The 25,853-nt window shown below is 41.6% G+C and overlaps 1 protein-coding gene across 1 annotated transcript; it reads left to right on the top strand.

Annotated features, from left to right (window-relative positions):
• The first annotated feature begins 76 nt into the window (after positions 1–76).
• Positions 77–25,442, top strand: Ppp6c (protein phosphatase 6 catalytic subunit). Its single transcript, XM_090330629.1, has 7 exons — positions 77–187; positions 14,136–14,231; positions 18,490–18,555; positions 19,907–20,048; positions 21,607–21,686; positions 21,831–22,040; positions 24,653–25,442. The coding sequence occupies exons 1-7, from the start codon at positions 113–115 to the stop codon at positions 24,899–24,901; spliced, it is 918 nt and encodes a 305-aa protein (XP_090186755.1). The 5' UTR covers positions 77–112; the 3' UTR covers positions 24,902–25,442.
• The last annotated feature ends 411 nt before the right edge of the window (positions 25,443–25,853 follow it).

Here is a 25,853-nt window from a genome sequence, read left to right as displayed (position 1 = left end):
CACTCAGGGTCCGGAAGTGACGCAGGCGGAGTTCCGGCTTCGGCCTCCGCCGCTGCCTCCGCCAGTACTACCGCCGCCGCCGCCGCCGCCGCAGCCGCTTGTTGTTCCTAAAATGGCGCCTCTGGATCTGGACAAGTATGTGGAAATAGCGCGGCTGTGCAAGTACCTTCCAGAGAACGACTTGAAGGTAAGCTCGTCCTGTAGGAGCAGAGCTTGCGGGGCAAACTCCTTCCGGCTGTAGGGTGCCTGCCGGCCCGCCCTTCTCTCGCAGCGGGACCCCAAACAGGTCCCCGGTCCGCTCGCGGGGTAGGGCCCTCGGCGGTGCCCGGCGATCCAGCACGACCGGGCGTGGTGCTGGGTGCCGGGAGCGTCCGAGCCCCGCCAGTGCTGCCCGAGATCCCTGAGCCGGGACCCCCGAGGAGTGTCATGGCCTCTGCCCCCCCTCCCCTTTTCGCGTCACCTCTCCTGGCCTTTGGGCTGTCCCAGCCTTGGCAGCTTTGCCTAAAAGATTTGTGTGCTCCATCTCCATGCCTGGGTCCCCTTGAAGTCGGAGCCGAGCCCCGGCGGGCGGTGCTCCGAGATGGGTCGCGCCCACTGGAGGTGACAGCAGCGCAGCCTGTCCGGCGTCTTGACAGGCAGTGCGGGGTCGGCTGTAGGGACGCGGCCGCAGTGTGTTTAGATCTCGGAGAAAGCGGATGACGGTGGGCTAAGCCGGGCTGGTACCGATCGGAAAGAAGAGCAGGTTGCCTCTTCCCTGTGCACGCCTCCGAATTGATTTTTAGGGGTGTTAGTATTCTGCTAATTCAGATGTCAGTCCTGATTCTGGGCGCGTGCTCGAGCTAATTTAAATGTATCAAGTCGGTAGTCCGCAATAAGTACAAAAAGTACACCTACTTTGGCGTCCTTCAAGTTGTACCTCGTATAAACTCCTTAATTCAGGGTTTCATTTCCTTGGTTCTCCAAAGGAAGTGACTTAGTCCTTGCCACTGCTGATGCTACGCGAGTAAATATGTGGATAAAGGAATGAGTGTCGTGCAAAAGAAACGAGCCTGAAAGATACAGCTTTTTGCAAGGTTTCTGTGCATAGCTTTTTAGCAGGGTTTAACCAAGCTGCTGCTAATGTCTGCGTTGTTCCGTTAGCTTTGATTTCCTATTGTGGTTAAGTGTATATCAACAGTTGTTGATAGTTTGAATTCTTTTTTGTATGCTTTAAACTGTGAGTTTTGGAACACTTGTTCAAGGAAAAAAAATGTTTGAAACTATTTGTGTCCATGTGAATGTAACTGGATTGTATTTGCACATTAATTATCTGCATTATATGATTAGGGAGTCATTTCCCCATTTTAATAGGATAATTTAAATAAGAACAAACTGATATAAGGAGTAATGCAGCATACTTGTTCAGCTGCGTCAGTCGTTAGGTTTGTGTCTTCTTTCTGCACTGTGTGATTTTTGAGAAACAAGAATATAACTAACAGTGAGCACGGTGGCTCACTCCTGTAATCCTAGATACTCAGGAGGCTGAGATCTGAGGATCAAGGTTCAAAGCCAGCCCCAGCACAATTAATCCCTAGAAAATGGGAAGTGAGGGCCGGCGGTTTGGCCTAGTGGTAGAGTGCTTGCATAGCATGCACGAAGACCTGGGTTCGATTCCTCGGTACTACATATATAGAAAAAAGCCGGAAGTGGTGCTGAGGGTAGAGCTCTAGCCTTGAGAAAGTCCAAGGACAGTGCTCAGGCCCTGAGCTCAAGCCCAGGACTGGCCAAAAAAAAGAAAGAAAGAAAGAAAGAAAGAAAACAGGAAGTGAGGCTTGTCTCCAGGGTAGAGCGGTAGCCTTGAGCTGAAGAGCTCAGGGGACAGCGCCCAGGCCGAGTTCAAGCCGCATGACCCCCCCCCCAACACAAAATAATAATAATTAATTAATATATATATATATAGCTAACCTTGAAATTCGTGGAAAACTAACTAGACCTCTTGCTAATTAACAATTAGCATGGTTAATTCCATAGGTGTAGTCAATTATTGCATTTGAATGAGTTGATGTAGGACTTTTTTTTTTTTGTTTTTGCCAGTCCTGGGTCTTGAACTCAGGGCTTGAACACTGGCTTTGGGCTTTCTCAAGACTAGAGCTCTGCCATTTGAGCCCACAGCACCACTTCTGGAATGTGGTACCGAGGAATTGAACCCGGGTCTTACATGCATGCTAGGCAAGCACACTACCACTAGGCCAAACTTCCGGCCCCAGGACTTACTTTCATTCATTCATTCATTTATTTATTTATTTTGCCAGTCCTGGGCTTGGGTTCAGGGTCTGAGGTCTGAGCACTGTTCCTGGATTTTCTCAAGGCTAGAGCTCTACCACTTGAGCCTCAGCACCACTTCTGGCTTTTTTCTGTGTATGTGGTATCGAGAAATTGAACCCTGGTCTTCGTGCATGCTAGCAAGCACTCTACCACTAGGCCAAACTCCCGGCCCTCTTTTATTTATTTTTGTCGGTCATGGGGCTTGAACTCTGGACCTGGACGCAGTCTCTTGAGCCCTACTCGTTGAGCCACGGGGCCACTTCCGGTTTTCTGGTGGTTAATTGGAGATTAGAGTCTGGACTTTTTACCTCCTGGGCTGGCTTTGAATCCTGATCCTCAGTTCTCAGCCTCCTGAGTAGTTAGGATTACAGGCATGAGTTTAGCTTCTTTTTGTTTTTTTTTGTCAGTCCTGGGGCTTGAACTCAGTGCCTGGGATTGCCCTTGAATTTTCTCAAGGCTATCTATCACTCTACCACTTCAGTCACAGCACCAAGCACCAATTCCAGCTTTTTATGTGCATGGCTACCACGGAATTAAACCTAAGGCTTCCTGTATGCTAGACTATTGGGCTACACTTCAAGCCGGGACTTTGTTCTTAGTTTGTGTGAAAATGTTTTATGCTTTGTTTATAATTAATATAAAATATTGCGTATTAGGAGAAGGTACTTGATATTAACTTGGCATTGGAAACACTGAAATGATGTGAAAAATAATTAGAGGAATTTGCTACACTTTTAATTTGACAAACATTGCTCTTTTAGAGCTTAAAGAAATATTGTTATTAAAGCATTTTATTTCCTGTTGAAATATAGTTAAATTATACTTAGCTTATATATTTCTTAGTGAACAGCCCCCCCCCCCACCCCATACACATATTCTTTGGGCTTGCTATTAAGAGAATGATTCTAGATTTTTCTCTATAAGCATAGGTTTTTCTTTTTTCTGTCCTGGAAATGTTTTTATCAGATTAATTTGCTGTGCTGCAAGTCTCTGATGTATTTAAAGAAATTTAATTTTGTTTCTGTGTCTTGGCATGGAGTGTAAACTAAAAATAGGAAGGCCAAGGAAGTATTCCAGGAGTACCTTTTCTGAGACTTTAAAGCCAAAATAGAAGCTTCTACAAGGGGGAGAAAAGAAATAACTGGGGCTATTTAATGAACATGATGCAAAACATTTGCTCTGGTAGAAAAGAAAACAAGAATTTACTTGTGTTTGAACTTGATTAAATCAAAATATATGCATAGTTCTAGGTCTAATTACAATTTCCTTTTTTAATTAAAGAATTTATTAATGTTGATTTTTACATCATATTTTAAATGACAAGTTTAACAAGCAAGTGTTCAAGGAGGGAATCTCTATTTACAATCACTGGGGTTTTTGACATACTGGGCTTTGAACTCAGGGCTTCATCATGGCTAGGCAGGTGCTCTACCATTTGAGCTATAATTCCAACCCTTGGTTGTAGTGCCTTGTTTATTTTTGAGGGCAGGTTTGAATTTATTCCCAGGTGACCTTGAACTGTGGTCCTCCTACTTAGATGCTTCTCCTTGTTGCTAGTAATGACTGGAATACAGCCGTCAGTCTAGCCTAACCATTGATTGAGATGGAATCCCTACCTCCCCCTTTCTCTTTCTTTTTGGTAGGTCTTGGGCGCTGTCCCTGAGCTCAAGGCTACTGCCCTACCCCTAGGCCTGGGCACTGTCCCTGAGCTCTTCAGCTCAAGGCTACTGTCCAACCCCTGAACCTAGCCCCACTTCCCATTTTCTAGAGGTTAATTGGAGATGAGAGCCTCATGTCCTTTTGTGCCCAGGTTGGCTTTGAACCTTGATCCTCAGCTCAGCCTCCTGAGTAGCTTGGATTACAGGCAGGCAAGAGCCACTGTGCCCAGCAGAAATGGAATCTCTTGAACTTATTTTTGTCCTGACTGATGTCAAACTGATCTTCCCAAGTAGTTGACAGTATTAATCTGAGCCACTGTTTTATCCTTTGAACCTTTTGTTGTTGTTGTTGGTGGTGGTGGTGTTGGCATTAATGTTGGTCATGAGACTTGATCTCTGGGTCTGGGCTGTTCCGAGATGTTCAGCTCAAGGCTACCACCCCACCCCTTGAGCCACAGCACAACTTTTGGTTTTCTGTGGTTAATTGGAGATAAGAGTCTTACAGACTTTGTGCCAAGTCCTCAGCTGGCTTTAAACTGAGATCCTCAGATCTCAGCCTCCTGAGTAGCTAGGATTACAGGTGTCAGCCACCATGCCCAGCATTTTTTTTTTAAAGACCCTTCTTGATATAGCTGGGATAATAGACATGAGCCACCACACACAGCTTTTTCTGCCAGGATAGTGGTCTCAGGAGCACTTGCCTTGGACCTTCTGGTAGCCTGGGTTACAGATTTTTTATTTTATTTTTTTTGCCAGTCCTGGGGTTTGAACTCAGTGTCTGGGCACTCTCCTTGAGCTTTCTCAAGGCGAGAACTTTATCCCTTTGAGCCACAGCATCACTTCTGGCTTTTTCTTTGTATATGTAGTACTGAGGAATCAAACCTGGGTCTGTGTGCTTGCTAGGGGAGCACTCTACCACTAGGCCACACTTCTGGCCCCTATTTGTCCCATTTTATAGACAGGTGTTTGAAGTGCAGTGCATTCCAAATTCATATAGCTAGTAAGTTAAGGGGGAGCTCAATGGGATTTGAACCTAGATAGTGTGGCTCCCAAATTCCTGTTTATGACCACTACTTGTGCTTGTTTTCTAGAACACTTACTGTGTTCCCTCTTTCTTTCCATTCAAGCTATAGCTCTTGAGCTATTTCCTCTGTGCAGGACTTTTGGATTCCACAACAGAGCTGATTAGCGGCACTTAGAATTTATATAGATACTTAGAGATTTTCAGAGCAACTTTATGTCAATTACGTCACTTAAACAATTCTTATGTGTTTGTGAGCTAGGACTGGGAGTTTAACTCAGATCTTGGGCACTGTCCCTTAGGGGTGTGTGTGTGTGTGTGTGTGTGTGTGTGTGTGTGTGGACTGGGAGTTTAACTCAGATCTTGGGCACTGTCCCTTGGGGGGGGGGGGTGTGTGTGGGTGTGTGTGTGTGGGTGTGTGTGTGTGTGTGTGTGTGTGTGTGTGTGTGGTGGGGCTTGAACTCAGGTCCTGCTCTGTTCCTGAGCTCTTTTGCAAAAGGCTGATGCTGTATCAATTCTAATTTTCTGGTGGCTAATTGGAGGTGAGTTTCTTGGACTTTCCTGTCTGGCCGAATTTTGAACTATGACTCTCAAATCTCAGCGTCCTGAGTGACTTGTTCTTTAGCTTTTTTGCTCAAGGTTGGCACTCTACCACTTAAGCACAGCTGCACTTCGGCATTTTGGTGTTATTTGGAGATCTCACAGATTTTTCTACCTAGGCTGTCCTCAAAACATGATCCTGGGGCTGGGAGTTTGGCCTAGTGGTAGAGTGCTTGCCCAGCATGCATGAAGACCTGGGTTTGATTCCTCGCTACCACGCTACCACGTACATAGAAAAAAGCTGGAAGTGGTGCTGAGGTTCAAGTGGTAGAGCTCTATCAAGGACAGTGCTCAGGCCCTGAGCTTTAAAAAAAAAAAAAGAAACATGATCCTGAGATTTCAGCCTTCTGAGTAGCTAGGTTTACAGGGGCAAGCCATCAGCAGCTAGCTGTACAAACCTTTTGATATAATACCAAAATGTCAGCCAGAACTTGCTTTAAGTGATTTTTACCACAGTGATTTAGCAGAGTGCACATTTGAACTTATTTTTTCTAAAATGCTTGTTTTTCTACACCGACATTATTTTGCTGAATAGTCATTTCCCCTTCCTGTACTGGTTTTGAACTTAGGACCTTGTGCTTGTTCATTTTGTTTGCTTACTCAGCTGATGTTCATCCTTTCAGCTACGACTTCAGTTTGTCCTTTTGCTCGTTATTTTGGAGGTGAGTCTCTCAGACTTTTCTGCCCTGACTGACATTGAACCACTACTCCTTAGAACTTAGCCTCCTGAGTAGCTAGAATTAGGCATGGGCCACCAGTGCCTGGCTCTTGTTCCATTTTACTACTTAGCAGGGTTCTACGTTGTAGATAGCAAATATCAGACAACAAGCTGATTGAGGAACAGGATCAGTCTTTTTTTGTTTTTGTACTTTGAAATTTTGGGTAATCAGTAAAGATTTATTGATTTTTCTCTGTTATTTTAGTTTTGAATAAGTATTGTGGGAATAGTGATATGAAGTGGTATTCAATGTCGCATTTCCATGCATTTTTAAAACAAACTTTTTCCTCTAGTGCCGAGGATGAACCCAGACAAGGCCTTACCCATGCGCAGTAAGCACTGTTCCATTGAATTACATTCCCAGACTTTGTTTGAGACAATCTCCCTATAAAGCATGATGACCTCAAACTGGCAAGCCTCTTTTCTTTGCCTCCCTAGTGTTGGGATTACAGGAATGTGCCATTATGCCTGGCTAAACTTTTCTGTAGATAACTCCTTGTGACAAGTATTGTTCTTTATGAATACATAGTGGAACAATATACTTCTCCCTGTCCTTGGGTGTCTTTGTATAGTACAGAGATTATAGAGGGCTAGGAATATGTCCTGCTGGTAGAGTGCTTGCCTAGCATGCACGAAGCTCTGGGTTCAATTCCTTCATACCACATACACAGAAAAAAAAAATCTAGAAGTGGTGCTTTGGTTTAAATAGTAGAGTGCTAGCCTTGAGAAAGCTCAAGGATAATACCCAGGCCCCAAGTTCAAGCCACAGGACTGGGGCAAAAAAAAAAAAAAAAAAAGTCTCATACACTTTTCTGCCGAGGCTGGTTCAAACTGCTTTCTTCAGATCTCAGCTTCCTGAGTAACTAGGATTATAGGCATGAGCCACTCATGCCCTGCTAGCAACAGAACTACCATACTTACCTGCTGTTGGATGTCTGAAGAAATGCAAGTAATGGGGCAGGGAGTTTGGCCTAGTGATAGAATGCTTGGGTAGCATACACAAAGACCAGGGTCCAATTCCTCAGTATCACGTACAGAGAAAAGGCTGGAAGTGGTGCTGTGGTGCAAGTGGTAGCACTCTAGCCTTGAGAAAGCCCCAGACAGTGCTCAGGCCCTGAGTTCAAGCCCCAAGGTTAGCAAAAAAAAAAAAAAAAAAAAGCAAGTAATTACTGTTTATGGCAGCATCTTCAGAATAATCAAACTACAGAATTAGCTCAGGTACCCTTATTTACTTAATTTATTAATAATATCATTGTCATTATTGTCAGTCGTGGGGCTTGAACTCAGGGCCAAGTTTCAGTCTCCTGCATGTAGACAGTTTTGCCAGCACCATTCGTTGAAGAAGCTATCTTATTTTCCATTGTATTTTCCATTGGTTCCTTTGTTAAAAATTATATGGCTGTAGCTGAGTACTTTTCTGGGTCTACTATTATGTTTCCATTGGTCCCTGGAGGTGGTTTATTTATTTTGCTAGTACTTTGCTGTTTTTGTTATTAAGTTTCTATAGTTCAGTATTATGATATTTCCATTATTATTCTTCTCACTCAGGTTTTCTTTTGCTATTCTGAGTCTTATGCTTCCATATGAATTTTTGGGTTGATTTTTCTATTTCTGTGAAGAGTAGCATTGAGACTTGGATAGGATTTATTGAATATGTAGATTATGTTTTGGTAGTATTGCCATTTTCATGATATACTGCCCATCCATGTACATGAGTCATCTTTCCATGATTTAGTGTTGGTAATTTCGTTCTTTGGTGATGTATGGTTTTATTTTAGAGTTTCACTTTCTTGGTTCAAGTTTTTTTTTTTTTTTTTTTTGCCAGTCCTGGGCTTGAGCTCAGGGCCTGAGCACTGTCCTTGGACTTTCTCAAGGCTAGAGCTCTACCACTTGAGCCTCAGCACCACTTCTGGCTTTTTTTTTATGTATGTGGTACCGAGGAATCAAACCCGGGTCTTCCTGCATGCTAGGCAAGCACTTTAACCACTAGGCCAAACTCCCGGCCCTTGGTTCAAGTTTTTTCCTAGGTTTTCTTCAGGTTCTCCTGCCTTCATTCCCCTATTTTCTCTGGAGTCTTGACTATGTTAGTAATTTAAAATTTTTTTCCAGGCCAGAAATCTTTAGTTACCATTTATTATTTAGTGTATCTTTTTTGGGGGGGAGGTTGTGGGACTTGAACTCTGGGACTGAGCTCTTCAGCTCAAGGCTACCACCTTACTACCCCTTGAACCACAGCGCCACTTCTGGTTTTCTAGTGGTTAATTATAGATAAGAGTCTCAGTGCCTGAGCTGGCTTTGAACCATGACCCTCAGATGTCAGCCTCCTAAGTAGCTAAGATTACAGGTGTGAGCCACCATGCCTGGCTATTTAGTGTATCTTAACACCTCATACCAAGTTGGTCATCTGGAATATATCTACTTGTCATTATTTTCTACTTTTACTATCCTGGTCCAACTCATCTGATCTTTTATTCCTTAACTACTACAGCAGCCTTCCATACCCTTTGTAGTCCCCGTTTTATAAAGCAGGTTTGAGATCATGCCTTTCCTCTGTTTAGGACCTTCTAATGATGTTCCATAATACTCCATAGAAGCTCAGGTTGTTATGTTAACTCTAAGGACTTAAGCAATTCTGTGGTACTCTCTCATTTCTTAAAACTTTGTTCAGACAAAAACATGAGAAGGGGTATCAATGTGTGAGAAGTAATGCACCTACTATCTGGCAAATATAATTAACCCCTCTATACATTACAATAAAAATAAATAAATTTTAAAAAACAAACCTTGTTTTTGTTTTTGTTTTTTTTTGCCAGTCTTGGGCTTGAGCTCAGGGCCTGAGCACTGTCCTTGGACTTTCTCAAGGTTAGAGCTCTACCACTTGAGCCTCAGCACCATTTCTGGCTTTTTTCTATGTATGTGGTACCGAGGAATCGAACCTGGGTCTTCGTGCATGCTAGGCAAGCACTCTACCACTAGGCCAAACTCCTGGCCCCAGTTTAGTTTTTGCAACTATTTTAGCCTCAAGGTTATTTCTCAAACAGCAAACATGCTTTATGTCAGAGATTTTTTTTTTTTCCTTGAGAGGTGGGAGGTGACGATCAACCCAGACCTTGCTCTTTTAGGCAAGTTCTTTATCATTGAGCTACATTCCAAAGTCCTTGGTTTAAGACAGTGTCTTGCTGTGTAGATAAGACCAGTGGTCCTCCTGTCTTCACTCTCCAGTGGCGGGATTATAGCCTTTTTGTACCTGCTTGTTTTCCTTTACAGTACTATGCCTGCAATAATCTTAACTTCTGTAGGTACTTTGCCCAAAAGTTGCTTTATCTGTAAGGGTTCTATGACTTCTTATTATTTAAAATGTCAAGAACTGCCTTCTACCCATAGCACTTGTTACCTCTCTTTTTTGTTTTTGTTTTTGTTTTTTGTTTTTTGCCAGTCCTGGGCTTGAGCTCAGGGCCTGAGCACTGTCCTTGGCCTTTCTCAAGGCTAGAGCTCTACCACTTGAGCCTCAGCACCACTTCTGGCTTTTTTGTATGTATGTGGTACCAAGGAATCGACCCCGGGTCTTCGCTCATGCTAGGCAAGCACTTTAACCACTAGGCCAAACTCCCAGCCCTTGTTACCTCTCTTTCAGTACGTTTCCTTCCTTGTTCTTACCACTGTCTTAAAAATTACTATATGGGGCTTGAACTCTAGGCATGGGTGCTGTCCCTGAGCTTTTCCCATCATCTCATCATTTTTTAAATTTCTTTATTTTTTTGGTACTGGGGAATTGAGGCCAGGATGTTGCACTTGCTAGGCAAGCACTTTGCCACTGAGCTACATCCCAGTCTGCATCATTTTCTTAAAAAGGACATTTTCATGCCTGGTGCGGTGACTCATGCCTGTAATCCTAGCTACTCAGGAGCCTGAGATCTGTGGATCATGGTTCAAAGCTAGCCTGGGCACAAAAGACGGGGAGACTCTTATCTCCAATTAATCACTAGAAAATGGGAAGTGGGGCTGTAGCTCCAGGGGTAGAGTGGTAGCCTTGAGCTGAAGAGCTCAGGGACAACACCCAGGCCCAGAGTTTAGGCCCTATGACCCCCCCCCCAAAAAAAAAGCTATTTTCCATCCTCCCATTCCTATCAAAGGTTCTGTCCTTTCCTTCTCTGTATGAAGTAGCAACACTGCTAAAATGTACCTTTTGTATCAAAGAGATTGTAACATTGAGGTACCATAGTAAACATTTAAAATAACTTCATTATGGGGCCGGGAGTTTGGCCGAGTGGTAGAGTGCTTGCCTAGCATGCAGGAAGACCCAGGTTCAATTCCTAGGTACATACATAGAAAAAAGCCAGAAGTGGTGCTGAGGCTCAAGTGGTAGAGCTCAACCCTGAGCTCAAACCCAGGACTGGCAAAAAAAAAAAAAACAACAAAACTTCATTGTGATTGTTTAATTTCTCCTTTCTTAGCAGTCAGAAAACCCAATAGGCCTTTGGCAGTGGTGCAGGCTGGTTTTAGATGACAAGAAGCTTTAGTTTCTGTGTAATTTTATTAATGTGTAGGTTTACTCAGTCTTTTAAGTTCTATGTCTATAACACTTCCATCACCATAAATTCTTCATATTTACCTTTTAAAAAGTATTTTTTGAACTCAGGTCTTGGACACTGTCCTTGGTCTTTCCTCAAAGTTAGCACTCTGCCACTTGAGCCACAGCACCACTTCTGGCTTTTTCTATATATGTGGTACCAAGGAATTAACCTAGGTCTTTGTGTATGCTAGACAAGCAGTCTACTACTAGGCCAAACTACCAGCCCCATCTTCATATTTACCTTTCATAGGCCCATATACTACTTTTCTTGTACTTCACCTGACTCATGGACCTACTAGTATGTTCTTCATTTCTATAATATATAATTTAATACTATGAGAATGTTAGGTAGCTCACTTTATTTTATGTTAATTTATTTTAGTCAGTCGTGGGGCTTGAATTCTGGGCCTGACTGCTGTCTCTGAGTTCTTTAGCTCAAGGATAGTGCTCTACCACTTAAGCCACAGTGCCACTTCCAGTTTTCTGGTGGTTAATTAGAGATAAGAGTCTCACAGTGTTTCTTGTCCAGGCTGGCGCTGAGATCTGAGGATTGCAGTTCAAAACCAGGCCAGGCAGGAAAGTCTAGAAACTCTCCAGTTAATCTCCAAAAAAGCTGTGACTGAAGTAGTAGAGCACTAGCCTTGAGCACAAAAACTCAGAAACAGCACCTAGAGCCTCAGTTCAAGTCCCAGGAATACCACCCTCCACTCCCCCAACCACGCATGCAATATGTGTATGTGTGTGTTTGGGGGTGGGATGTACAGTACGTTTTGGATAGACTTTTGTCACTCAGCAGAAATCCTTTGAAAGTTATTTAGATTGTTATATAACAGTAGCTTTATTTTTTTATCATTGCTAAGTCTTTCACAATATACTTTATGTGAATGTAAGTTCTTTTTGTGAAAAATGCAATTCTTACATTGTATATTGAATATATGGTTTACAATTTACTTTTTGGCTAGGTCTGGGGTTTGAACTCAGAGCACTGTCCTTAAACACTTTTTGCTCAAGACCAGCGCTCTGCCGCTTGAACCACAGCACCACTTCTGGCTTTTTCTGTACATGTGGTACTGAGGGATGGAATCCAGGGCTTTGTGTAAGCTGGGCAAGCACTCTACCACTAGGCTACCCTCCTGGCCTTAAAACTTTTTAAATTAACAGATAAAAATTTGTTACTGTCTTTGCTGTGATATACTACTATAATTTTAGTTACTCAGAAGGCTGAAGTAGGAGAATGGTAAATTTCATGTCATCATGGGCAACTTAATGAGATCCTACCTCAGTGTAAACCTAAATCCCGGCATTGGTGACTCCCACCTATAATCCTAGCTCTAGTTTGAGATCTGCTAGGGCAGAAAAATTAGTGAGATGCTTTCTTGGCTGCCACTGGGGGCAGTGGCACACATCTGTCATCCCAAGTGCTTGCCTTGGGAGGCTGAGATTGTTAGGATCCCAGTGTCATGACAGTATGAAAGACTCCATGGATGGGAAGCTAGGCATATTGGCACAAAATGTGACAAATGGAAACTGATAGTAGTAGGTAGATTATGGCTTTGGCAGGCACGTAGGAAGGAAGTGATACCTCATCCTAAAAATAACTAGTAAAAAACAGAGCTGGAGGTGTTGCTCAGTGGCATCCTGCTAAGGTAGCTATTGTGAGTCCCTAGCTCTGCCATGCATGCATCCATCCATACATATGCACACACATACATATTTTACATATTTGCATGCATACTGTAAAAAGGAGGGAAGGAGGCTTGGATAAATCACTGGGTCTAGGTTTAATCTCAGAACTACCAAAACAAAATAAAACTTTTACTGTCCATTATTTATTCATACTCCGTGTGTGTGTGTGTGTGTGTGTGTGTGTAAGATTCTTTAGAATCTATTGTCAGTAAAGGGCTTTGTGTTTTGTGATAGCAGTTGTGTACTTCTTTTTTTTTTTTTGCCAGTCCTGGGCCTTGCATTCAGGGCCTGAGCACTGTCCTTGGACTTTCTCAAGGCTAGCACTCTACCATTTGAGTCTCAGCACCACTTCTGGCTTTTTTCTATGTATGTGGTACCGAGGAATTGAACCCGGGTCTTCGTGCATGCTAGGTGAGCACTCTACCACTAGGCCTAACTCCCGGCCCCAGCAGTTGTGTACTTCTTATACACTATGAACTATATGAGAAAGCTAATCCCAGGCTCATCATAGGGCGGTTTTCTTCTTCCCCTTCCCCTTCCCCTTCCACTGTCTCCTCCCCCTTTCCCCTCCCCTTCCCCTTCCCGTGTGCATGTGTACGTGCCAGTACTGGGGCTTGAACTCAATGCCTGGGCACTGTTCTTGATCTTTCTCAAAACTAGTGCTCTACCACTTCAGCCACAGCACCACTCTGGCTATGTGATACCAAGGAATAGAGCCCAGGACTTCCTGCATGTTAGGCAAACACTGTACCACTAGTTCATACTCCAAGCCAATAGGGCAGTTTTCTATCTTATCAAAAATATACTTAGCTGGCCAAGCAGGTGGCTCACACCTGTAATCCTTACTATGCAAGAGGCTGAAATCTGAGAATCAAGGTTCAAAGCCAGCCTGGACACAAAAGGACCTAAGATTCTTAACTCCATTTAACCCTAGAAAATAGAAAGTGGGGCTTGGCTCAAGGATAGGGCAGTAGCCTTGAGCTGAAGAGCTCAGGGATGGAGCCCTGGCCCAGTTCAAGCCCCATGAGTCATCTCCCCCATCCCCAATATATATGTATAGCGGGGTGCTAGCTTACACCTATAATCCTAGATACTCATGAGACAGATCTGAGGATCATAGTTCAAAGCCAGCCCCAGCACTAAAAAGTCTATGAGGCTCTATATCCAATTAATCACAAGTAAACCGGAAGTGGCACTGTGTGGCTCTAGGAATAAGGTGGAGGCCTTGAGCTGAGGAGCTCAGGGACAGTACCCAGGCCCAGAGTTCAAGTCCCACAGGAACAAAAAAAAAAAAAAAAATCCATCCGGGCAGGAAGTCCATGAGACTCTGCAATTAACTCTCAGAAGAAGAGCCCAAGTGGTAGAAAGCTCACTTTGAGCACAAAGAGGCTCAGGTACAGTGCTCAGGCCCTGAGTTCAAGCCCAAGGACTGGCAAAAAAATTTATTTTAAAAATGCACACACAAAGAGCATTTGTTTGGTTTTTTTTTGTAACTATAGTCTTCATATTTCTTGTACTGGGACTTTTGTTTTAATATTGTCCTAAAGTTTATATTGTATTTTTTTCTCCTTGCAGCGGCTGTGTGATTATGTCTGTGACCTTCTATTGGAGGAGTCAAATGTTCAGCCAGTATCAACACCAGTAACAGTGTGTGGGGACATACACGGACAGGTAAAACTACATAAAGGACTTTTGTCCTATGAGTTAGTTTGAGTTTCTATTCGTGTTGCAAAGTTAAAAAGGAAAAGCAGCAAATACAGAAAAACCACCTGGTCGTTCAACACCACTTTACTCTTCTGGTAAATAATGGTCAAATAGCCAGCACGTGGCTCACGCCTGAAATCCTAGCTATTCAGGAGGCTGAGATCTGAAGATTGTGGTTCAAAGCCAGCCCAGGCACAAAAGACTATGAGACTCTTTTTTTTTTTTGCCAGTCCTGGGCTTTAGCTCAGGGCCTGAGTTCTGTCCTTGGACTTTCTCAAGGTTAGAGCTCTACCACTTGAGCCTCAGCACCACTTCTGGCTTTTTTCTATGTATGTGGTACCGAGGAATCGAACCCAGGACTTCATGCATGCTAGGCAAGCACTTTAACCACTAGGCCAAACTCCCGGCACTAATGAGACTCTTATCTCCAGTTAATCATTAGAAAACTTTTTTTGGGAAGGCAGGTTGTGGCTCAAGGGTAGGTAGCCTTAAGGTGAATAGCTCTGGGACAGCACCCAGGCCAGGGGTAGCCTTGAGCTGAAGAGCTCAGGAATAGCACCCAGGCCCAGAGTTCAAGCCCCATGACCCACCCAAAAACAAAAAAGGTTAAATAATTTGTGGATTTTGTTGAAATCACACCATTCTCTCTGAAGTACAGAGAATGCTACATTACTATTCTATAGAATGGTAAGGAAGTTGAGATATAGCTATGGGCTGGCTGCTTCTAGTAATTGCAATTTACAGGCAATATTTTGCTTTACTTTAGCAAATTTTTTCCTATTTGTTGTTTATATCATGCATTAACATTTTATAATTTTCTTAGTGGGAATGAGAATAATAAAGGTTCAAAAAACAAAGTGTAGCCTGGCTCACAGAAATAGCTGAGTAGGTTATTCATAGCCTAGTATACACATATAATGTAGTTGAGGCACTGCATAAAAGAGCAGAAATGTGTCTAATTGGTCCTGATTGGCTGCTCCATAAATAAAGTCCTATTTTGGCTATTTGAACAGCTATTTCTTTTTTGCTTTGCAAGCTCTTTTCTAGATGGTAAAGTCACAATAATCTGACATCTGCATGTCATCTACTCCTAAATATATATGCATTATGTCATCTTTGGTTTGTTAAAGTTCTCTAGAGTAGACTTTAGCAGTGAATTTCCTGGGGCCAGGAGCCCTACCACTTGAGGCATAGCATCACTTCCGGCTTTTTCTGTGTATGTGGCACCGAAGATTCGAACCTGGATCTTCGTGCATGCTAGGCAAGCACTCTACCACTAGGTCAAACTCCCAGACCAGGTATGACTTTTTTTTTTTTTTTTTTTTTTTGCCAGTCCTGGGCTTGAGCTCAGGGCCTGAGCACTGTCCTTGGACTTTCTCAAGGCTAGCACTCTACCCCTTGAGCCTCAGCACCACTTCCCGCTTTTTGCTATGTATGTGGTACCCAGGAATCGAACCCAGGTCTTCGTGCATGCGAGGCAAGCACTCTACCACTAGGCCAAACTCCTGGCCCCCACGTATGACTTTTTTAAATTGTTTTTTTATTGTTGGGGTAATTAGGGATTACAGGTACATTTGTCAAGTAGTGGGTACATTACTTCTTGAATAATAATTGTTTTGTTTTGTTTTGCCAATCCTGGGGCTTGAACACAGGGCCTGAGTGCTGTCCTTGGGCTTTCTCAAGGCTAGAGCTTTACCACTTGAGCCACAGCTTCATTTCCGGCTTTTTCTATGTATGTGGTACCCAGGAATTGAACCCAGTGAGGAAAACACTCTACCACTAGGCCAAACTCCTGGCCTGTTCTTGGGCTTGCTTAAGGTTAGTGCTCTACTACCTGAGCTATAACACCACTTTTGGCTTTTTCTATGTGTGTGATACTGAGGAATTGAACCCAGGACTTCATGCATGCCATGCATGCTAGGCAAGTACTCTACCACTAGGCCACATTCCCATCTACTGTCTTGGATTTTTTACTTACTTGGATTTTTTACCCCTTGAGACATAACTATACTTGTAATGTTTTGCTGGCTAATTAGAGATAAGAGTCTCACAGACCTTTTTTTTTTTTTTGAACTCAGGGTCTGAGCACTGTCCTTGGGCTTTCTCAAGGCTAATGCTCTACCACTTGAGTGACAGCATCCCTTCCAGCTTTTTCTATGTATGTGGTACTGAGGAATCAAACCCAGGTCTTCATGATGCTAGGCAAGCAAGCACTCTACCATTATGCTAAACTCCTGACCCCTCTCACAGACTTTTCTATCCAAACTGGCTTCTAACTTGAGTTCTCAGATCTCAGCTTAAGTAGCAAGGATTACAGATTTAAGCCACTGACACATGGCTGGAACTTTTTTTTTTTTTTTTTTTTTCCTTCCTTCCTTCCTTCCTTCCTTCCTTCCTTCCTTCCTTCCTTCCTTCCTTCCTTCCTTTGTTTTTTTCTACCAATGCCAGTACTAGGGCTTGAACTTAGGGCCTGGGTGATGTTTCTTAGCTTTTCCCCTTCAAGGCTGGTACTTTATTACATGAATCACAGCTCTACTCAATTCTCAGCCTCTGAAGTAGCTAGGATTGCAGGCATGAGCAATTAGAGTTAGCTTCTGGCTGGAATCTATACTTAAGCCTAAAAGATGAATATATTGATTTGGTTACTGGTGACTCATGCCATCTATAATCTTACCTGCACAGGAAGCTGAAATATGAGCATCAGGGTTTAAAGCCAGCATAGGCGGACATATCTGTGAGAGTCAAATCTTCAATTAATTGCCAAAAAGCTTAAAGTAGAAGTAGGGATCAAGTGTTAGAATGATGGCTTTGAGCTAAATAACTAACTAAATAAATAAATAAATGTATATATGTCAAGCAGAGAGCAGAAGGCCTTCTATAATTAAGCACCAGTGCAAAAAAAAAAAGAGAGTATTTATTAGTTGTAATTTGGTACAATGTATTATAATCAACTACTTAGTCCAAAATTCTTTTTTACTTTGTATCAGAAAAACCTGTCAATTTTTCTTAGGGATTAGGATAATCCAGTTGACAGAAGTTTATCCAATGTATATTTTGTCAGTTACCAGTTTCAGTTAAGTAAAATTCAGTCTTCCCTGAGCTTTTGTGCTTATGCTAACATTCTACTACTTGACTTATAGCTCCACTTCCACTTTCAGCTTTTTGTTGGTTGAATGGAGATAAGAGTCTGGGGATAGGGGGAGCAGGATTCTTGCCTAGGTTGCCTCTGAACCAAGATCATGACTGGGATTACAGTCATGAGCCACCAAGTACCCTGCTAAAAGTATAGTGTTGTGGGTTTCTTTCTTTCTCTCTCTCTTTTTTTTGGTGCTATTTATTAAAATGTTATTCATGGGTTTGAAGCATAAAGGTAATGAAAATATAAGAAGTTAGATTCCAGGCCAAGAGCATGACCTAGTGGTAGAATGCTCACCTAACATGGGCAAAGCCCTGGGTTTGATTCCTTGGTATTACACAACAGAGAAAGCCAGAAGTGGTGCTGTGGCTCAAGTGGTAGAGCTCCAGCCTTGAGAAAGCCAAAGGACAGTGCGCAGGCCCTGTGTTCAAGTCCCAGGACTGGCAAAAAATAAAATTTTCACTGTTCATAATGTTGTGAAGTAGCGTGCGGTGTGTAGCTTTCTTCCTGGTAGACTCTGAGTTAAGTCTTCAATGCTGTGAAAAGTCCTCAAAAACCAGATAGATACCCATATTTAGGCATTTCCTTATCTTTGAAAGAAATTTAAATGGATACTGCCATTAGGTGCTGAAAGTCCTGAGACTCTTATCTTCAGTTAACCACCAAAAAGCCAAAAGTTGAGCTGCGGCTCAAGTGGTACAGCACTAGATTTGAGCACAAAAAACTTAAGAACAGTACCCAGACCCGAGTTTAAACCCTAGGACTGGCACCAGAAAAAGAGAAGAGAACAAAAAGTGCTGAATATGAACAGATAGGTTAAATGAACTTAGTGGGTTAGGTAACGGAAATGATTTTGAAGTTCTGTATAGATAGGTGGAAGATGTAAGAAATGGGGGGGGGTAGGAGGACTTTATGGAAATTGTGAATAAGGCTTGGAAACTGTGTGTAGCAGTTTCATTCATACTTTATTTCTTCTTGCAAATGTAAATGATTCCTGTTAATACTGATTCTTTACCCAATTTGCTGTTGCTTCATTATTTTACTCCTAGCAGGAATTTGTAATCAGTATATATTGGCTTTCTTTTATAGTTTTATGACCTTTGTGAGCTATTCAGAACTGGAGGTCAGGTTCCTGATACAAACTACATATTTATGGTATGTAAACACAGAGTATCAAATTCTTATTAAAAATTGAAAGGATTAACTTAATTACATATAAACTGCTTAATATTTTATCAGGATGTAACAATTGCTATTTTAGTATATGCAAATATGAGTATACTTTTCTATGTCTTTAGGTGAGATATATTTATTTAGTAAACCACTAAACAAATATAACTTGGTTGTAGCTAACAGTATTGGCAGAAACCTATAATCAGAGGTTTAAGGCATAAACCGTCAGTTTATTGTTAACACACTATTTATATGTTCACTTTCAACCCTATGACTCTGTGAACTAGTGAATATCACAGGGGTACTTTTGTGTTCCCTACTTTCCTTAATACACACTTGCTGGTAATTGGACATATGAGTTTCACAGGCTTTCCTTCCTAGGCTGTCTTTAAACTGTGATCTTCAGATTTTATCCTCTTGCGTAGCTAGGATTACAAGCATGAGTCACCAACACCCAGGTGATTATACCTGTTTTAACAATGACAGCAAAAAGCTTTTTTATTGGTGGTGGTGGTGGTCATGTGACTTGAACTCTGGGCCTGGGCATTGTTCCTGAGCTCTTCAGCTCAAATCTATCACCCTACCCCTAGAGCCACAGGACCACTTCCATTTTTTATTTTTATTTTTTTGCGGTTATGTGGATAAGAGCCTCATGGACGTAATGCTGGCACTTGCTTTAAACTGTGATCCTTAGATCTCAGCCTCCTGAGTAGTTAGGATTACAGGCATGAGTCATGGTGCCTGGCTTCCAGTACAATGCTGTTTTTAAGAAAGCAGTTCTTCTGATACAGTTCAGAAAATTTTAAGATTTAGAGTTTGAGGTTAATTTTTTACTAATGAATATCTACTTGTACAGGTAAGAGAGGATTAAAAACTGCTAGCTTGGGCTGGGAGTTTGGCCTAGTAGTAGACTGCTTGCTTAGCATGCATGAAGACCCAGGTTCGATTCCTCGGTACCACATACATAGAAAAAAGCCAGAAATGGTGCTGAGGCTCAAGTGGTAGAGCTCTAGCCTTGAGAAAGTCTAAGGACAGTGGTCAGGCCCTGAGCTCAAGCCCAGGACTGGCAAAAAAATAAAAACTGCTAGCTTTTTAGGAAAATCATTGAGAATTGTACAGCAAATCCCGAGACCTCTTCTGAATGACAAGTGTTGTGTAAACATTTAGAAAACCAGTTTATTTCCATATGAATCTTTGGTTAAAATTCAATTTCCAAATAACTGAATATAACTCATTGTTACTATGTTCAAAGTTGTTTGTATACTTTGTTGTAATTTTTAAAAAGATTGTTGTAGCTATTATATAGTTTTAACTCTAAACTTTTACTTTACAGGGTGATTTTGTAGACAGAGGTTACTATAGTTTGGAAACCTTCACATATCTTCTTGCACTAAAGGCTAAGTGGCCTGATCGTATTACACTTTTACGAGGAAATCATGAGAGTAGACAGATAACACAGGTGTATGGATTTTATGGTAAGGCTTTCTCTTGCTCTGATTCTGAATATTTATTTGCCTTTTGAAAAAAAAAGTCACCCATTATAGTCATTCTTATGTTTGCTTAATTATTTTTATTTCTTTCCCTTTAACTTGTTTTGTTTTGGTTTTGGCCTGTCCTGGGGTTTGAACTCAGGGCCTGGGCACTGTCCCTGAGCTTCTTTAGCTCAAGGCCTAGTGCTCTATTATTTGAGCCACATTCCCACCCCCTAGCTTGAATTTTGTTTTGTTCTAAATAGTGTCTCACTATATAACCCGTGCTGGTCTAAGCTGCTACGTAGCCTAGGCTGTCATTAAACTCACAATCTTCCTGCCTCAGCCTCTTACGTTCTGGGATTACAGTTGTAGGATACCATCCCTGTTACTTTTTTCCTTGGTACTGGTCCTGGGGCTTGAGCTTAAGGCCTAGGTACTGTCTTTGAGCCGTTTCTGCTCAAGGCTAGAATACTACCATTTGAGCCACATCTCCATTTCCAACTATTGGAAATAAAGTTAATTGGAGATAAAAGTTTCTTGGACTTTCTTGCACAGTCTGACTTTGAACTATGTTCCTTAGATCTCAAGTCTTCTGAGTAGCTAGAATTACTGGCATGAGCTACTGATGCCCAACCCAGTTCTCATTTTTTGACGAACTGGGAATATGTGATAACCCCATTGAGAGTCTGAGCATAGTGGTAACTAACAAGTTTACCCAAGTATTTAATTGTACTATTTGCAGAAAATCTCAGAAGAGACCATATAGATCAGAACAGTGCTGAGATAGAATTACCCTGATAATTAAAGGTCTTGTAATTTGTTTGATTTGTTTATCCTGGTGGAAAAAAAGCAGCCTCCTTAACTAAATCTCTTTGCTAGAATTAACATATGGGATAAAACCCTTTGCTTTGGGTCAATGAAATTACCCTTTTCCTTCATAACCTTTGGGTAAATACTTTCAAATACTTCTTAGAGCCCCTCCGAGAAGAGCAGGACTTGTACTTAGGTAGTATACTTCCTTAAAAAAACAAACCAAAACAAGCCAGGTGATGGCTCACCTCTGTAATCCTACTCAGGAGGCTGAGATCTGAGGATTGTGGTTTAAAGCCAACCCCAGCACTAAAATCTTGAGACTCTTATCTCCAATTAACCACCAGAAAACCAGCAGTGTAGCTGTGGCTCAAGGTTAGAGCAGTAACCTTGAGTTGAAGAGCCCAGGGACAGCTCCCAGGCCCAGAGTTCAAGTCCCACAACTGACCAAAAAAAAAAAAAGTTGATTGTTTTATTATAGGAAAAGTTCACATAAATCAGTGAGGATAACCTAACAAAGCAAAAAGGGAGCAGAATACAAAAAGATGCAATTAATAAATAGACTCATAACTAGATAGTATACTTCTTCCGTCTATGTTGAGGAACTGGTGGGGCTAAATGTGTGTTCCAGTTTCTACCCTAGTTTAAGTTGAATTTGTTTACCTAAGGGTTCTCTAATATGCCTGTATTTGTTGGTTTTTATTGTCAGCTTTATAACTTCATTTATGGGAACACTTCTGTTTCTTTATAGATGAGTGCCAAACCAAATATGGAAATGCTAATGCCTGGAGATACTGTACCAAAGTTTTTGACATGCTCACAGTAGCAGCTGTAAGTTTACATCATTCTGAAAATCTTGCATATTTCTATCTAATTGTCATCTCAGTGACATTGATTTATCTTTAGTATTCATTGATATTTATTTAACTGAGCTAATTATTGCACATTCAGTCCTTTATTACTATTTTTTACTAGTTGATAGATGAGCAGATTTTGTGTGTTCATGGTGGCTTATCTCCTGATATTAAAACACTGGATCAAATTCGAACCATTGAACGGAATCAAGAAATCCCTCACAAAGGAGCATTTTGTGACTTGGTCTGGTCAGATCCTGAAGATGTGGATACTTGGGCTATCAGTCCCCGAGGAGCAGGTTGGCTCTTTGGAGCAAAGGTCACAAATGAGGTAAAGCCAACATTATTGGAAAAGTAGTTTGGGGATTACTAAAGGAACTTTGGTGGCCCTATAATAAACATGTAGCCAAGTTTACTCCAACTATGATGGGTATGGATAGCAAATTTCCAATTTAGTTCATTATTTTGTTTTTTTTCTTTGTGCTTGTCCTGGGGCTTGAACTCAGGTCTTATGTGCTGTCTCTAAGCTTTCACTCTCAAAACTATTGCTCTACCATGTGATCCACAGCTCCTCTTCTGGCTTTTTGATAATTGATTGGAGATGAGTCTCACAGGCTTTCCTGCCCAAGCTGGCTTCAAACCAGAATCCTAAGATCTCAGTCTTCTGAGTAGATAGAATTACAGGCTTGAGCCACCAGCCTCTGGCTGTATATTTTTCCTTAATGGTTAAATGAAATCATTTGGTGAAAGTATTTACTCCAGCATCTACTTGATGATAAAAATAGTAAGTAGAGCCAGGCACTGTGGCTCACGCCTGTAATGCTAGCTACTCAGGAGACTAGAATCTGAGGATTGAACTTCAAAGTCAGCCCAGACACTAAAGACTGTGAGACTCTAATCTCCAGTTAACCACCAGAAAACAGGAAGTGGCCCTGTGACCCAAGGGGTAGGGTGGTAGCCTTAAGCTGAAGAGCTCAGGGACAGCTCCCAGGCTCAGAATTCAAATCCCACACGACAATAAAATAATATAAAATATAAAAAGATAAGTAATAAAATAGCAAGGGGAAAAATAGGCAACTTTTTTCCTCCTTCCTTTGCTTGCTTGCTTGCTTTTTTCTTTCTTTCGTTCTTTCTTTTGTTCTTTCTTCTTTGTCCCATTCTCTCTTCCATTCCCTCCTCCTGCCCTCTCTTCCTTCTGTTCTTTTTTCCTTTTTCTTTCTCCCCTTTTCTTTCTCTTTCTTTTTGTTTTGCTGGTACTGGGATTTGAAATCTGGTCCTTGAACTTTCTAGTCAGGCATTCTCTTTCAAGCCAAGACCTGTTTGTTTTACTTATTTTCAATAGGGTATAATTATGCCTAGTCCAGCCTGAACCTTGATCCTCCTATTATACATTTTACGTAGCCTTAGTGGAATTCATTGTTCATGAAGTTGGGCATGTCGCTCTGTGTATGTCTTGCATGTATGAGGCTCTAGAATTGCTCCATAACATGCCCCTCCCCCAGGAAAACCCACAACTCTAAATACACCCATGCAAATCAGATTTTGTTGTTGTTGGTTGTGGTCTGGGCTGGGCGTTCTCCCTGAGCTCTTCAGCTTAAGAATGGTGCTCTACTCCTTGAACCATAGTGCAGCTTTCAGTTTCCTGGTAGTTAATTAGAGATAAGAGTCTCAGCAACTTTAGTGCTCAGGCTGGCTTTGAACCATGATCTTCAGCTCTCAGCCTCCTGAGTAGCTGGGATTATAGGTGTGAGCCACCGGTGCCTGGCTCCAAAAAACTGATGTATGTATGTATCTATGTATGTACGTATAAGTGCTCCAGCTAGGTTCTGGTCCAATTGGTGTAAGTTGGCTGAGTTAATATTTATCTAGTCTGAGCTTTATTTTCCTCAAATTGCAAAAAAAAAAAAAAAAAGAATAATAAATCTCTTTCAGAATTATTGGAAGAACTGTATATACTAAATCCTCAATAAATGACTCTTACTAAACCATATATAACCAAACTTTGTTTTATATCTAATAGTAGTTATGGGAAGATTTTCATCCAGAAACTGACTCATTCACTCTATTTCTACTCTCCCCTCCCCCATCTCTTCTCCCTTCTCCCCTCTCCCCTTCCCCCTTCCCTCTCTCTCCCTCCCCGCTTCCCTCTCTTTTCCTCCCCCTCTCCCCTTCACCTTTCCCCTCTCCCCTTTTCCCCAGTCTCCCCCTCTTCTCCTCTCACCCCCCTCTTTATTTCTCTTCCTTCAGGTTCTGAGTAGAGTAGCTCAGGCTAGTCTTGAATTTTTTTTTTTTTTTGGTCAGTTGTGGGGCTTGAACTCTGGGCGCTGTCTCTAGTTTCCTGGTGGTTAACTGGAGATAAGAGTCTTATGGACTTTCATGCCCAGGCTGGCTCTGAACCACAATCCTCAGGTCTCACCCTCCTGAGTAGCTAGGATTATAGGCATGAGTCCCTGGTGCCCAGCCAGTATTGAGTTTTTGACCATCTTGCTTCTGCCTCCTGAGTGCTAGGATTGTAGGCATGTGCTACCTTACCCACTTTTTAAAGTACGTGACCCAGGTTGGTATGAGCTCAAGTGATCTTCCTATCCTAGCCTTCCAAGTACCTGGGACTACAAGTGTAGGCTGCCATATTCTACTGAGAAACTTCTAATCATGTAGCCTTGTAATTTCTATAGTTCTATAATTGATTCAGGCCATAATGACTGCCTGTACTTATGGAAATTATTGGATACTTACAGAATTGTGTCTAGGTGTTAGGAGGGGTGGCTCGGTTGATAGAGCACCAGTTAATGAAAGAAATGTCAAGTACCAAGTTCTAGAGCTGGTCTTGAACTAAAAATAAAAAAAGAAAAGAATTGTAATTATATTTCAATGGTTCTTATATGTAGTCTGATATTTTTTTTTTAGTATATGAAGTACTCACCAAACCTTTCTATATTGCAGTTTGTTCATATCAACAACTTGAAACTCATCTGCAGAGCACATCAGCTTGTGCATGAAGGCTATAAATTTATGTTTGACGAGAAGCTGGTCACGGTGTGGTCTGCTCCTAACTACTGCTATCGCTGTGGGAATATTGCTTCCATCATGGTCTTTAAAGATGTCAATACAAGAGAACCAAAGCTATTCCGGGCAGTTCCAGATTCAGAACGTGTTATTCCTCCCAGAACCACGACGCCATATTTCCTTTGAGGCCTTCGCCCCTCCTGCTGACCCATTTTTCTGCCCTCTTCTTACCCCACTTTTCTTGTATTACCCTCTACAATATACTTTTTATTGAGCACTTTGCTGCTGAAATGCTGCCTCTTGCCTTTTTTAAAGTTTTAAATTATCTAAATTTATTATTTGTTATGGTGTCTATAGCATTGTTTTTCTATCAGGTTTGTCACCCATCCCATCCCCATCTTGGACTCATTTGAGAAGACTTGAGAAACGTCTTAATACTCACACTGCTGCATGTAGTTCTTGCGTATTTACTGATCTGGGGAGATAGGATGTGTTTCCTTTTTTTAAAAAAATCCAATTCACAACATCGAAATCCTCTTCCTTTTGTATCATTCAGCCTTTCTTTTTAGTTTGGTAAGTTTCAAGAAATTTCAGCAGCAAAGTTGTTACTCAGTGGGCACGATGGACTGCAGATGCCTCGTGATGTACACCTGTCCCAGCTGTAAACTTCATTGTCCTTTGTTGGATGATATTTTAAAAGGATATAAAATAAATTGGTCTAAAGGGCTGCCCTCTTTGTTGTGTTTTTAAATTTTAGTTGAGAACTGCTACGGCTTATGACTTTGTACATTAAGATAATTGTATTGATCTTTTTCAGATTCCTTGTATTTTTTAATAAAGTAATCTAAAACCCAGATAAGATTAAGTGTTAGAAATTTTAAACAGCTTATATTGTTAGCTTAAAGTTACCTTCCCTCCCCCTTTTTTTCCTAATCAGAGATCCTGACCTTTGGTTATTCAGTCTAAAAGTTCCATTGAATTCATTAGTGTTTATTAAAAAATATCACTAAACTGTGCCTAAAGAACATAACTGCCATATTAATGTTTTGGTTATATTCTCTATAGTAATAGAAAAACATTTAATACTTATAATGCTGATATGTTCATTTGATACCGGTTGAGTTGAATGTGCTCAATC

Source organism: Megascapheus bottae, chromosome 3 (genome assembly GCF_031878675.1).
Source record: "Megascapheus bottae isolate mThoBot1 chromosome 3, mThoBot2.hap1, whole genome shotgun sequence".
Classification (NCBI taxonomy): domain Eukaryota; kingdom Metazoa; phylum Chordata; class Mammalia; order Rodentia; family Geomyidae; genus Megascapheus; species Megascapheus bottae.
The sequence above is the reverse complement of the archived record's forward strand: the minus strand, read 5'-3'. Positions and strand labels throughout refer to the sequence as shown.